This window comes from Panthera pardus, unplaced genomic scaffold (assembly GCF_024362965.1).
Source record: "Panthera pardus isolate Hobbes unplaced genomic scaffold, ASM2436296v1 HiC_scaffold_2, whole genome shotgun sequence".
Taxonomy (NCBI): Eukaryota; Metazoa; Chordata; class Mammalia; order Carnivora; family Felidae; genus Panthera; species Panthera pardus.
This window is the reverse complement of record NW_026526765.1, coordinates 61091890-61106944: the sequence shown is the minus strand read 5'-3', so window position 1 is coordinate 61106944 and position 15055 is coordinate 61091890. Positions and strand designations below refer to the sequence as shown.

The window sequence follows — 15055 nt, the reverse complement described above, 5'->3', positions numbered from 1 at the left end:
TCTATCTATCTACCTACCTATCTTCCAGCTTAGAAATTATCTCTTTTCATTTTTTTTCATTTTTTTAAGCTGCTGATTTGCTCTGCTTGGTCCCACTGTAGCTCCAAGGAATACTGCAGATGTTAGCTTGAAGAAAAGCTTTGGGTAACTTTTAATCTATTCAGGGTCAGCTAAAAGGTAGTCTTATGTATACCCAAGGAGAAATTCTCAAACATCTTCCTCAATAGTAAGAAGTGTATGCCTCTGGTAAGTCAATGGCTGAGACCACCAGAACCTAGAAAACTCTGACTCACCTCCACTGGTCCTTTAACCTTAACTGGGGCCTCCTCCTTGCTAAATGGACACATAAATATAAAAGTGAAGCTTAAGCTGCAGCACACACACACACACACACACACACACACACACAAAACACCTTGCTATTCTACTCCTTCATTTCTTCTTTTCCTATTTTCTAAGTTTCTCTCTTTCTGATGTTTTCCAGTATACTTGTCTTTTTGTTTCAGATGAAAGTGCTGAAAGAACTGAATTACTTAGCGGTGTTCCTTTCCTGTGTGTATGGGTAGAGATCTCCATGGTGGAAAAGACCACAATTTTCTTCCTTGCTCTTTAGAATACATTTCAAATTCTTTAGGATGGCATACAAGGCCCTTTAAGATATGGTCCCTGTGGACCTTCAGACTCCTCTTTCAGTATTCCTGCCCCATCCACTGTTCAGCCACTCTCAATTCCCTGCAAATCCATGGTTGCCAACTCTCTTGTCTCCATTCCTCTACACGTGGCTTCTTCTGCCTAACTCATTCCTGTCTCTCAACACCTAGTTCAAGTTGCGCTTCCCCTGGGATGGTGAAACTTTCTCTGTTTTGTCAAAAGGAATCCATCTCTTCCTCATCTACGTTCAACGAGCACTCTGACCCCGTATCTCTTACAACAAACTTATATTAAGATTGATTGCTTTTGTTATCTGCCTGCCCCATTAGTGAGTTTCTAAAGGGCAAAGACTGTGCTTCCCTATCATGACCCTGCAATTGCTATCTGTCCTTCAGATTTCAATATAGATGCCAACTAGTCCAAGAAGCCTCCCTGGCCTTCCCGTCCCCCAAGACTTGGTTAGGTGTGTTTCCTTTGTCTAGCTGTGGTACTGTGTGCCAGTGCCTTCTAACTACTCGATCTCTCCTGTTAAATACTTTTTGAGGGCAGGACCTAGGCACTTGTATGCATGGACCTGGCACAAAGCAGATTTTGATAAATATTTGTTGCTGTCAACCTGTCAACCTAAAAATCAGGTAGAGCATATTTGATTAGAACTACCTACTTCTTCCTTTTTAACTGTGCATTTCACTTTGAAGCTTCAGGAAATAATTCACGTAACTTTCAACGAAAATAAGCCTTCCAATTCTTTAAGAACCACAAGCTCCCTAAAATTTCACAAAGCAATACTTTTGTCTCCCTTTGTTAAGGCTTTGCATTTGTGTGTGTGTACACACACACACACACACACACACACACACACACACACACAAAGAATTTACCTAAGAAGTATTTACTGAAGTCCTATTCTGTAACTGTCTATTCATTGTTTTAGACTCTCTGGAGCCACCAGTGAGCCAAACATTAAAAAAATTCCTGTCCTCATGGACTTTATATTCTAATAAGAAAAGACAGAAAATAAATAAAAGACATACATAATATGTTAGAGAGTACTACAAAGGGAAATGAAGCGGAGAAGGGAGATAAGAAGTTAAGTGTGTGTGTATATATAAGGTTTCAGTTGGATAAAAATGAAAAAACTGAAATCAATGAACTTAATTATTAACTCTGTTTTGGCTATTGTCAGATAACTTACTGTTTTTTCTATGTAGCAGAAAATCTGCTATTTTTGATAGATCATAGACACTATGTGGTATTTACTGTGCTAGGGGCCGGGGATCCAGAGATAAGTAAGACAAGACTTTTATTCTTAGGGAATTCATTCTCAAGTCTGCATGGCTGACACATAACAGAGATTCTCTGAGTACCAAAAGCAATGACAGAGAAGCACAGGTGAGAAAATATTCCACCAAGAGACCTCCTGAGCCCAGACTCAGTGATCTTTAGTGGGAAAGCATCTGGAAGGCTAGCCAGGAAACTGACAAGACCCAAATCTCAGAATCAAAGAGGATCAGAAGCACACACAAGCTCCTTTGCAAGGCATTCTAAAGGTATTAGAACCATCATATTTTTCAGAGCACACTGCATTCGCTACGGGAGAAAGCCGCGGGACATGAGGGGATGCTCCCTTTTCTGTGTGGAATGAGAGTAGTGCCAATTCTAATATGCTTCTGACAGAGGTGACTGCCACAGAGAAAATGAGTGATTACTGGAAAGCAGAGTAGAGGTCTACCAAGCTGAGAGGTTAAAAGGGCTTCAGAGTGAGAGTGCCAGACTCAGATTACAGGGTGAGAATCAGAACCCACTCTACGAGTTTAATTTTCTAGTGGCCTGTGAGGACTGCCTATTTATGGAAAGAAGGAAGACAGTGGGAGGGAGCCCTTAGGTAGAAGAGGCACAGACCTAACCGCTTTCACCCAACCTTCTCGATGAATTCCTAACGTCTACATCAGATGAATGGAAGATCAGAAGTGTTAATAATATGACATAGCCTTATCAGATGCCAAATATAAAAAAATGAAAAGCATGAGGTTTCCTTCTTGACGATGACCACCCATCCATCCACCCAACCAGCAGTCAGTATGACTGGACCCCAAGGAAACAGAAATGGGAAAACACATAATTCTTTCCCTCTGGGATCTCACAGTAGGGAAAGCACAGTAACATCCTAGAAGGCAACAGAAGAGTTTTTGTTAAAACCGTTCAGAGATAGGGGTATGAGGATGTGGTTCCAGAACAGAAACAGCCGGCCAGTTCAGAGATTATTTTAAAGGTATTCCATGAATGTGAAACAGGTGTACTTTTTTTCACAAAAGCAAATGCTGTTGGAAGTCTTTCTCTCCTGTCTAGCAAATGTCTATTTTTCAACACCTCGCCCAACTTTCACTTCCTTGGGAAGCCGACTTTTTTTTTTTTTTTTTTTTTTTGCCCAAAATGCCAATCTCTTCCTCTTACGTGTTCATATGGTCTTTTGCATGCTATCTTTGTGACAACCCATTGACTGTTCATTAGTTGTATGTCATATCTACGAGATGGTGACCTTCTAAAGAGTGATCCATTTTATTCGTTCTTGTGAGAAGCAATCCTTTTACTCATTCCTCAGGCCTAGCACACAGCACTGTGTGCTTGCCGAACAGTGATTTTTTTTCAGGTTTACTTTCTTCCCTATTTCAGTCTGTCCAACATAATGCCAATTACTTTCTTCTTGAGGTACAATTCTGATTTGGTTAGGCAGTCACAACAACTGCTCCATGCTATCTATGGGATAGGGTCTAAATTCCTTAGCCTGATATTCAAGGGTCCCAGACAACCTGCATTTCCAAGCACAAAATAAGTGGTATCTACAACAAAACATCTTCTCCACTACCCGCTTCCAAAACCTGTGCTTAGGCCAACCGAAAACCTCTTATTTCAGAGTTCCAATACTCTAATCCTATGCATTTGGTAAGATCCAGAGAAATATCTGTACTTTCACAGAAACCTTCCTGATTCCCCAGCTAAATGCAATCACTCTATTTGTATCTGTTGTTATGGCACTTATCACCTTCTATATTTTATTACAGTCATTTTTGTAGATATCTAACAGGTTCTATTTAATTAGAAGCTCATTTTGGGGTAAGATTTGAGTCTAAGTAATCTACATCCCTCATGAAACCTAGCACAGTCCTTAGCCAAATTTGCTGAATAAGTGAGCAAATGGGATTCCTTTGTCTCATTTCATATTAGAGAAAAGAACTAACAACAGTTCGTGGAGTATCCACTGTGTGCCAGACATTGGATTAGGCCGTTATATACGTCCATTCACTCATTTCTTATGCTATACCTGTGAGACAGGTATGATTAGCTCTGTTTTGTGGAAGAGAAAACTGTGATTCTGATACATTAAGTAACTTATCCAAGAGCCCACAGGTTTTTGTGTTTGTTTTTTGAGCCTCGGGTTAAGTGGCGAAACCAGGACTGGAATCTGAGACTGTTTTGCTTTCAAGTCTGTGCTCTTCTACACATCTACATATGGTCTTGACTTGTCTTTGTATAATGTGTTGATGCATATTCAGTATTTCAATTACCTGACTGAAAAACAGTGGATTCAGAGATCAGATTATGACAAGTGAAAGGACTGAGCAGAAAGAAATAGCATCATACGCATTCCTCTTTTTCCTGCCCCCAATTGCTGCCTGGATTTTTGATACTTCAGTCTAAGCATGATCTGGGAAGACTCTAAACAAGGTGACTAAATGCGCTACAAGGTAAGGTGCTTTTATATTGTGTTCTCACTATATGGGCAAAGAAGTGTATTAGGGATTCTTCAATTCTCCAGGAGTAGAACAATTTATCAACATGTTTGCTATGTAGTTTCAGGCAATTTAGTTTTGGAAGGACAGTGATAAGCAATGCAGTTCGTGTAGCAGTTAATGCAGTCAGTGTTTACAGAAATGTTTTTGAATTAAAGACCTAACCACTAAAATAGCACTTTATCAAATAATCACCATAAATAAAATGCATTTTGACTTTAAGATGACATGTGCTCTTGTAGGACATTTCTTCTGCATGCTAAGGACTGTATAACAAATTAAAGAACACACATTTATGTGGATAAAAGGCAAAAATAAACTTTCCCTGGCAGTAATGTAGGAATCATCACTGACGGTTTGACATATCAATATTTCAGGAAGAATAAATGACTTTCATATCCATGTTTTTTTTTTTTATCATATCCTTATTCATTTTTACATTACTAGAATACTTTGAAAAGAATCTGTACTTTATCACCTGAAACTGCTTAAAGTATTTCAAAATATTTTAATAAAGCTTTTTGAATGATCAAATAATGTAACTTTTAAACAAATTTTACTATTATTATAAATATTTGCTCTTCATCCCTTGCCCAAAGGAAAACTATAAATCTTGTCTCAACTGAATGAACACCATTTATCATATTCATTTTGTTGTCAATACAATTATGAAAAGCCTTTGGCCTTTTCCCAAGGAAGCTGATTTGCTACTGAAACTCAATTATTATAAGCAAAGCCGGTACCAAGCCATCCTGTTTGGCAATCTAACACAGCTCCCTGCATAACTGACACTTCGCCCTCTGCCACTGACCCTAATAACATCAACATCTATGGTCACATGGAGGAGACAATAGTTTCCAGTTCAAAACAAAACATGAAGTCCCAAGGCCTTCCATTTGCTATTGTCTGCCATCTGCTGGACAAAAGTTTCACTTCAGACAGGTGCCAAAAAGAAGGAGCTTAGGGAGGAAATACATGGAAAACAGACTTAACCAAAGACTTAAATATGTTCTATGAATTTTAGGCGGTATCGATTATGGCAGATATTTATATTCTTTGACACTGAGGGGAGAGGTTCTGGACTTGACTCTTGGTTGGGACCGCTGAGGAGGGACACAGGAAACGTTAACTGATGGACATCCTAGAGTTGCAGCTTGCTGTCAAGATCACCATCCATTCCAGAGTGCCAAAACTAGGCTTCTACGATTTTTTTCAAATAAATGAAAGTTTTCACGTTAGAAGCTTCTGTTTGTTTTTAGATAAATAAAAAAGTAATATGCAATCTCAGTTTATTCTTCACAGTTAAAACAACTGTAGGACTTGCTGTGTTAACACCTACAGCCTCTGTACATGTACTTGGTATGCTGATATAAAGACATACATGGTTCTTCAATGACATGGAAAACACTTACCTCTAACCTTTCTATGAACACATATATCTGATGAAGTAGGTTTTAATAGTAACTAAAAATGTAAGTCGGTATTCAATTAATGTTAGAAAAGTTTTTTTTTTTAATGCATAGAGTTCTCCCTAAACCATGCCCAGATCCCCTGTTAGCTATATTTTTGGCCTAACTGGGGATCCGTGGTGAAAGATTGCTTTCAAGAAGTTTCTTTTGTAGTGTGGGTGACTGGGTGGCTCAGTTAAGTGTCCGACTCGATCTGGGCTCAGGTCATGAACTTGCGGTCATGGGATCGAGTCCTATGTCAGGCTCCATACTCATAATGCAGAGCCTGCTTGGGATCCTTTCTCTCTCTCAAATAATAAATAAAAAAAAAAAAGAAGTTTCTTTTGCAACTTGGATAAGGAGGGTTTGAAAAGAGCAACTGAGAAACAGCGTAACTTAAAACATACAATTGCTTTAAGGCTACAGAATTTTTCTTAAGTGCTCTGATAGTTTTATGTATAAAGGCATGAAAACATATTACACTTACATGACTTTATAAATTGTCACTTCCTGTTAGGATCAAAGAGGATACATACAATACTACTAAAACAATATTAATAGCAACCACTTAGGACTCCCAAATATGTTCCAGACATTACACAAAGTGTGTTACCTATTTTAATGGTCCCAGTGAGCCCTGATACTGGATGTCTCTTTTTTTAGATGAGAAAACCACGACTCAGAGAAGAGAAATAACTTGCCAAGGTGGAGAGCTGGATTTCAATCCTACTCTGATACCAGAGTCCACGTTTGTCTCACTCTTACATGATGAGGCATTTCTGCCAGGGATGTTTGTTTCTTTGTTTATTTATGTTGCTATCCGTACTAAGCCTTGGCAAAGGTAAATTCAGAATTTATACTAAATGAAAACTCCTGACCATTTACTTCCCCCTTTTTCATCTCCATTAATATTTTCATGATGGTGAAAAGCTGTAGCATGATGAATTGAGCCTCAAAGAGGCACAGTAGCCTGCTCAGCCCTGCTAATTGAGATGGAACAGAAATTCAAATCTCCTCGAAAATGCCAAATGGTAAGATTCATTGATCCTGAGTTAAAGACGTTAGCCTGATTATCCCTGCAATCCCTACATAAACAATCATTTGGGAACGTGATTTTTAAGTTGTCAATATTTAATGGCACCAAAAAGTGACCTCTCTGAGCTGGGTCTCCAAATGCTGTGCTCAGTTATCTGCACTGCTGCCACTGTGCTGTAATTTTTAGCTGATTACACATTAGTTCATTTAGCTTTGTTTCCTCTTCCCTACTGTGCCATACTATTAAACGAAAGCGAGGGGCCTGGCATCCCTCTGTGCACAGAGCTGGTATTGTCACAGTGTAATAAGGATACATCCAGTCAAACAGCATGGTGTAGCTGGTCTTTGTGTTCAGTGCAAAGGCAATCCCTCGAAGATCTCTTGCCAGCCCGATCAACATACGCTGTCAGTGGGAAAGAGACACAGTAATTGATTTTCACGTTAGCACAGAGCAGATGGAGTAATAATCAGGCAATAATGACCACATATCTGATTTTGATTCATTAGCTAAAATGTCTCGCTCAGATCCCTTTCTATAGAAAACCGTAGACCCTTTTAAACAAACAGACCATCAAATCTGCTGACCAACTCTACTCTGCTTCTTATAAATTGAGCTAAGTCATAATTCCAGTAGTTTAGGAACATTTAGATTCTTAATATACTTTGTTTCCAAATCATGCCAAATTAGAAAAAAAAAAACAACAAACAAACCAAGAGATGAGGATTGATAATTCCACAGAACAGAAATGCACAGGGTCTAGACATTATTTAATAATGGCAAATCTTAACCACATCGGCTTGCATGAATCAGTCCCACTATGCAATCTGGAGTCTATCCTGAAAGCACACTGGCATTTATTTAAAGATCCCTAAAGAATATCTCTAGTAACTTAGGACAAAGTAAAACTGTCCAGGTGACCTATTGCTCCCATGACATACCGAGAATGGCACTCGCGCTCCCCAAGCAAGGAAAAGATGTAAGGAAAGAGATCTGTATTGGTTATCAGAAGACTTGAATCTGAATCCCAGCTCTGCTGCTTTACTGTAAGACTTCAAGCAAGGCAATTTACCAGTCTCAGCTTTCTCATCTATAAAAGGGGCTAATATTGCCTCTTTCACAGGGGCATTGTGAGGAATCAATTTAATAAACTTACATAAAAAATGTCTAACACGAGCCTGACATGTACTGTATGTTCCATAAATATATAGTTTCAGAGACAGGAGAAAAAAAAAAAAACACCTTGACTCTTAAATAAAAGAGATCTGACTTGTACTCTGGACTCTTAATTAAGCTGTCCTTAGGATGATGCTTGGGAAGAGAAAAAGAAAACCCACGAACAGATGCTAGAATGTCAGAACAAAGAGCACAAATAAACATAATTGCAAAACAAGGGGGTGGGATAATTGAGATATGCAACTGTGATTTCTGAAGGTACTGTTTCAGTAGAAATATTCTGCCAGGAAATGGGCTCTGAACTTTCCCTTTTACCTGATTTTTGTTTTCCTCACACTTTGGTAATAAGCAAAAATCTTGTAATAGGAAGGCATTTAAATTATCATCAAGCACTGGGAAGTGAATCCTAAGCCTCATCTTAATGGCTAAATAACACCTCAAAGTAGCAAAGAAGAGTTTATCTGTCAGACGTATCTGTAATTTCTGATCGTCTCCCGACCCCTGTACCCAAAAGGTGACTCCATATAACTGGAAGTTGTTCATAAAATATTTAGTTTCTAACTGTCTAACAGTTTATAGAATGATGGTAATCTGAATTTTCTGAATCGGTAAACCCTGTATTTGTTTCTGCTTCTTTAAATGACTCATTCTTTTCCCTCTCATAATGTCACTAGTCCTTTTATTTTAGAATCCGCGCACACCTTATAGTTCTCTCATGTGACCTGCTATTTTTCTAAAAAAGCCATTTTGCCTTTTATGTAACCTTTTTTTCACCACCTGGAACTTGTTCCCCTCTTTTGCAGCTTTCCACGTTTCTCACAACCTCAAGAACAAAATACGTCTTCTAAGACAGTTTCTTTGAACAGTTCTATTTTGAGTATTTATAGCTCTGCAGTCTTTCTATGACAGTGGGCTTTCGGTATGTTTTTACATATACTTAGAGGTTACGGGCTACTCTTCAAATAATACTAAGTTTCCACATGTACGTAAGGCACCCACCATTCAGCTCTAAATTAGTCGACAGGAACCATGAGTTTTACTTTCTTCATGCTTAGTGCGAGGGACTCTTAAAATATCTTAGACTATCTTCATTACACAAAAAGGTTGACATTCTATTCTATCACAGCTTTTTCTTCCTTAAAAGATGCCAAGTTAATAAAAGTGCTCTAAGTGACCTGAATCTATGAAATTATATCAAGGTTTAATTTTAGAAAATGTTACTACAGAGCAGAGGAAGCACATGACAACATAACAAGTAAATGTATCTTTTCAGTAGATGCAACTGGACAGGAAAATACAGTGTTAATGTGAGTAAGAAACAGATGCTTCGGCTCAAACAACCTCTTTTATCTTAAGGCAGCAAGAGTACTGAAACAACCTATACAGATACTCAAACAACACTAAAGGAGTACTTTCTTGGTAGCCAAAACATAGCCAGCTCTGGTATTAGACAGGACAACTGCTCCCCAGAAGTTCAACCAGACTGCTGAACGATCTCAGAGAACAAGTGGCGGTCTGATTGAAATTTAGGGAAGGAGGAGCCACAATTCACCATCTCATTTAAAAGAGTACAAAGGGGTTTATTTCAAAAGTTGCCTTTGTCCTACACGACAGCTGCCGTTGGTCAACACTTGATTGATCTGAAAAGTGAGAGCTCCCTATATTTTCAGTGAGGCTGTTTTGGGGAGCTGGGGAGGTCTGGGGTATGTAATCCCAAGGATTCCCTGCGGGTAGCTCCAGGAGAAGCCGCTCCGTGCTTCAGCGGGCTGCATGGCGAACAGTTGTCTGTGTACCAAGCGTGAGACGAATGGGCTGGGAAACGGCTGAAACGCGGCTCCTTCCACCCTGACCCCCAAAACAGGGTTTCTAATGGAAAGTCTGACAGACCCTTTACTGTAGTGGCACTACTGGGGGCAGCTATAATATTATCCTCATAATTCTACTATATAATAACAACAAAGAAAAAGAAGGTGAAGGGTCATTGTGCTTTGTCTTTAGAATTAAGATGGCTGTCTTCATCCTTACAGCATACTCTTAATTCTGGAGACACATCTTAATAACCTCTAAATAGTTCCAACAAAAGAGCCGTGTCAGAGGAATGAGCAGGCCCCAAGGTGTTTCAACTGGAGTGTTTTCATCTGCCTTTATTGCTCTATCCCTCTCCAGAATTAAGGCAATAACCTGTGATAAATTATTCAGGAACTGCTACAGGGATCAAAGCAAAATCATTCTGTTAAAGTGCTGTTTGCAACATTTGGCACTTAGTGCGAAAACTTTTAATGTGCGCATGCTGAAAATCAAGGATTTTAAATAATTTAACATTGTGGAGTTTTTACGAAGGGACTAAAGATAGCAGGTTCCTATTTAACTGCTCCTCTTCCTCTGAGAAGTTTTCATTCATTTTCCTTAAAATCGATGACGTCATGGCCAAATCAAAAATGATGCATGAGTCAAGGGAGTACTGGACTATATTTTACTATGGATACAATTATGGGGGGGGGGGACATATATTTCGAACTAATGCTTCGGAGCCAGGATTTGTCACAGCATTTTCTTTCTTTTCTCCCTTTGCTGTGAAGAGAAAAACCCAAGACAAAAAATTCAATGTTCTCTTCAATTTTATTAGGACTAAGTAAGAACACAAAGCTATAAATTTAAGAGTTTTGCAGCATTTCTACCCCTTGCAACCATTTTTCAATTTGGCAACACAGGTCCTCACTGTTTACATTCATCCTGAAATCCGCATATGAAAAATATCTATAAATAGGGAGTTAGAAAATCCTGGTAAGGGTTGCAAATTAAATGAATTTGGCAGTCCTGCGGCATTTTCATAGAGATATTTTAACAGCATCACCTCCTGTGGATTGGAATACTAAATACTTTATTGAAGAACAAAACAGAACTGTTTTTATCTCTAGTACTTGCAAAATGAAGTACCTGAAAGCACTTTTGCATGTATTATTTATTCATCGTGATAGAAAAATAGCCTTAACCTAATAAATTACATTTAAAAGCATTTAGTGCAAAAGTTTTGTTTATGATAAAGCAACAGATTTAGTTCTTTATCGGTAGCTTACAGCACCAAGTTTTCTTTATACAAATTAGACAGATGGTGCTTACAGTAGAATTTACTAAAGGTCTGTCACAACAAATGCAGCCAAGCTGCATATTTAATCACTGCAGAATCTTGTCTACCTGCAGCTGCCAACTGCTAATCCAATTTCCCTGATAAATGTGGCAAGAGACACGATCAGCAATAAAGAGCATCTAACTCCATTTTCCTGCAGGGCGTCTTTTGATGAACATTTAGGACGGAAGCACGGAGTGCACTGTGTGGCCCTGGTTCGTGGCAGCTGCATGCATTCTGAGGCACAGTTCTCAGGTTACTCACTTAATTCTGCCACTATCATTACGTTGCTATTGATCTCAGTAGCTGTTGCCTACACAGCATTACTCTAGATGAAGCTGAATCAGGCAGTTATCATGCATCAAACTTGCTCAAAAGCCTGGAGATTTCCCCTTAATTACTTGTGATTTTATTTGCAAATACCGTTAAAGTGTAATCAAGCAGTCACTTTCCAGGGTCGTTAAGAACTTGCTGGTTTAGGGATATATCACTGGAACTCCATTAAAAATGACTCTAGGAAGATGGTTTCTATCAAACTAGATGGGATTACATCAAAATGGGCTTGGAGTATAATGAAATCTTCAAATGAGACAAATGTAATTTTTAGAAAGATGGTGTTTTTCAACCTCACTGCTTCTGTCTGATATAAAGGACACCCAGAGCCACCTCAAAGCTGCAAAGATTTTGTTGGCCCTTAAACACATTTGGAAGACATCTCAAAAACATAGCTAACCTGAATAGAAAGTCTGGTGAAGAATTTTAGCAAGATTATGAACACAAAGAAAATCTCTAGGATCCTTTTTGGTTTTAAAATTCTGTGACTATTGCATGTTGATAAACATTCATTTCAAAAAAGTCTATTTCAAATTAAGAGGTATAGCATTTGGCTAATTATTTTTTTGGTAGAAGGATTACAGTAAAATAACCATCAAAGGCTATTGTTTTACTATCTGGCTTCTCAGAGCTAAGTTTTTTGTTTTTTTGTTTTTTTTTTGTAGAGAGAAGAGAAACCAAGCAAAATGATGGTTAATGTTTTCAACTTATTTCAAATAACAATAAAATAGGACTCAAGCATCACTAACAGAGGTGCCCACCTTCTCTGGAGTACATTTATTAGTCTTTTAAAAATAATAATCAGTGTCAATCTGTTTAATAGAGCCCAGATGCATTATGGTTTTAGACGATGCTATTCCTGTTTTGCAGATCTTGTGTTTCCCACCCCCCACATTAAAATCTGGGGCTGTTTTGTCACAAATCGCTTGCTACACTTAAGGATTTTACTAATAAAACATAATGTTGTCTTGGATAGTGTGACTGCTGCCACAGCTGAACAGACTTGTCAAATCAATCCTAATACGGCTCCCACAGGCGCATAAAAACCTTATTTAGCTATCAGTTATCCTAATCACTTTGCTCAGTTTAAGAACGCAATACTTCAAGACCAGCTCCTATTTATACATATATGCCTAGCCATTTAATAAAGTCTTGATTTATATAAATTCTTGTTTAAAAACATATTTAGAGATGTAGTGTTTTAGCATGTGCATGTTTGCGCATTCCTCCATATAAATATGCTGAAACATATAGTGCAGGGTGGGTGCCGGAATAGGGGCATTTAAAGTGGGGTACCCACAAGAAGGGTTCTTTTAAAGATACTAACTGCCACGAGGGAGAAATCATCCAATCATCAAGTGTCCAAAATCACTCACTGGCCTCAAAGTCAGTTTGTGGAAGAAAATAAAAAAGTACTGGTAGGAAAAGTACAACTCAAAGACACATGGCGACTGAGAAAGCAAGACCAATGAGGCACAGAGCACATACAGATAACGCAGAACCTTTTTGTGGATCTGGATATCTTAGAATGAGCAAAATCATCTCTCACCATGTTTGGGAACAAACCCACCTTTACATCTTCTTGTTTAAAGTTGTTGTTGAATATTTGTAATACCGTTTCAAAAGAGACTGTAAGAGGCAGCATGAAATTCTCAAATTCGTCTTCATCTTCGCCTATCAGAAAAACAAAAGGGTCACCGTGGTTTAAAATGCATGCTATTGTACATTAGCCTCAGCGGTGAGTGAGTGCTTCATTCGGGCTTAGAAATGTTCCCTGGGAAGGGGGCAGCCTGCATTCATACTCATGGCACATTTGTACTTTGTTTGGCTCATTGAATATTCTGGTGTTTTTGCCTTCTCTTTTGCAGCAAAATGAAATAGCAAAATTACTTACCAGCCATTTTTTTTTTCCTGGCTCTTTATTGGATCAAACAGACTCATGCCCCAGGCACTCAGCCCTTCAGTTCTTAGTGCCCCCAGAGCTTCCCCAATGCCTCAAGGAAAGGCACTTTCAAAGCCTCAGAGACAAGGATCTTTTTTTCCCCTCCTCTTTAGGTGCCAAGGCCCTAAAGGGCTCATAGACTCAGGTGCCCAGATAGCTCTAAGTTATTATTCCCTTTTATTTATGTTCTTTTTTTTATTAATTTGTTAAATAGATAGCAGGGAAACTTTTATCTGCCAAATAAGATGGGGTCCCTCATGGGTCATTTGGATTTTAAGTACATTCTCCATGGGCACACTTCCTCTTGCACTAAGGTTCCTTTTCTTCATGGAAAGGAGACATTTTCTGTTGTTTCTTTCACTTGGAAGGTAGACCCAGTTTCCTCAAATATTCTATCAGAGCAGAATCTTTACCTTAAACATGGGATACGCACAAATGACTATTTTTTATTGAAAACATCTATATGTGAGTGTAGTTGACACAATGTTACATTAGTTTCAGGTATACAACATAGTGATTCAACCTCTAGTTATGCTCTGCTCACCACAAGTGTAGCTACAATCTGTCACCATACAGCCCTATTCCAATATCATTGACTATATTCTCTATGCTGTGCCTTTTATTCCCACGACTTATTCCAGAATTGGAAGCCTGTATCTCCCTCTCCCCTTCACCTGTTTTGCCATTCCCTCACCTCCCTTCCTTCTGGTAACCATTAGTTTGTTGCTCTGTATTTACAGTCTGATTCTGCTTTTTGCTTGTGTATTCATTTTTTTTTTTTTTTTACATTCTACCTATGAATAAAATCATATGGTGTTTGTCTTTCTCTGTCTGACTTATTTCACTTGGCTTAACACCTTCTAGGTCCATCTATGTTGTTGCAAATGGCAAGATCTCATCCTCTTTTGTGGCTACATAATATTTCAGTGTGTGTGTGTGTGTATGTGTGTGTGTGTGTGTACGTGCACCACATCTTCCTTATCCATTTGGGTATCGATGGACACTTAGGTTGCTTCCGTATCTTGGCTACATAACTGACAATTTATAGAGTATTCTTTTCATAACGGGTTGCTCTTAAATGAGAGAGTTGATTCTCTCCTCTCTCCTATGCCACTGAGAATTGCGAGTCTCCCACTTCACTGATACAGACACAGGCAGAGAAAGGTTAAGTGCCTTGCTCAAAGTAGTTTACCTAGTCGGAGGTGGAACTCTATGGTCCAGACCTGCTGACTTTGATGCTATCACTTTTTAAACAGAGGCTCACAGAGGCAATGAGAGCTCAGAGATCAGTGGTTCTCAAGTGTGGTCCCTGGCATAGCAGCATCAGAACCACTTGGGAATTTATCAGTTATAAATTCCTGGGTCCCACCCCAGATCTACTGAATCAGGGACTCTGGGGGTGGGGGGTCTAGCAATTGGTTTTAAGAAGCCTTCCAGGTGATTCAGATGCATGCAGATATTTGAGAAACACTTGCCTATATACATCATTCTACAGATAAGGAAACTGAGGTCCAAGGCCACATAACACAGAAGGTCCATGGCACAACCAGGATC

The 15055-nt window shown here is 38.8% G+C and overlaps 1 protein-coding gene across 3 annotated transcripts in view; it reads right to left on the bottom strand.

The window, feature by feature from the left end:
* The window catches only part of RANBP17 (RAN binding protein 17), a 332283-nt gene that overhangs the window by 60245 nt on the left and 256983 nt on the right, over positions 1-15055 (bottom strand). For all 3 annotated transcript variants that reach the window (XM_053907091.1, XM_019450292.2, XM_053907092.1), the window contains 2 exons: positions 13130-13233; positions 7240-7328 (listed from right to left, as the gene is read on the bottom strand). In XM_053907091.1, coding sequence (XP_053763066.1) covers positions 7240-7328; positions 13130-13233 — 193 coding nt within the window. The remainder of the gene's footprint in view (positions 1-7239; positions 7329-13129; positions 13234-15055) is intronic.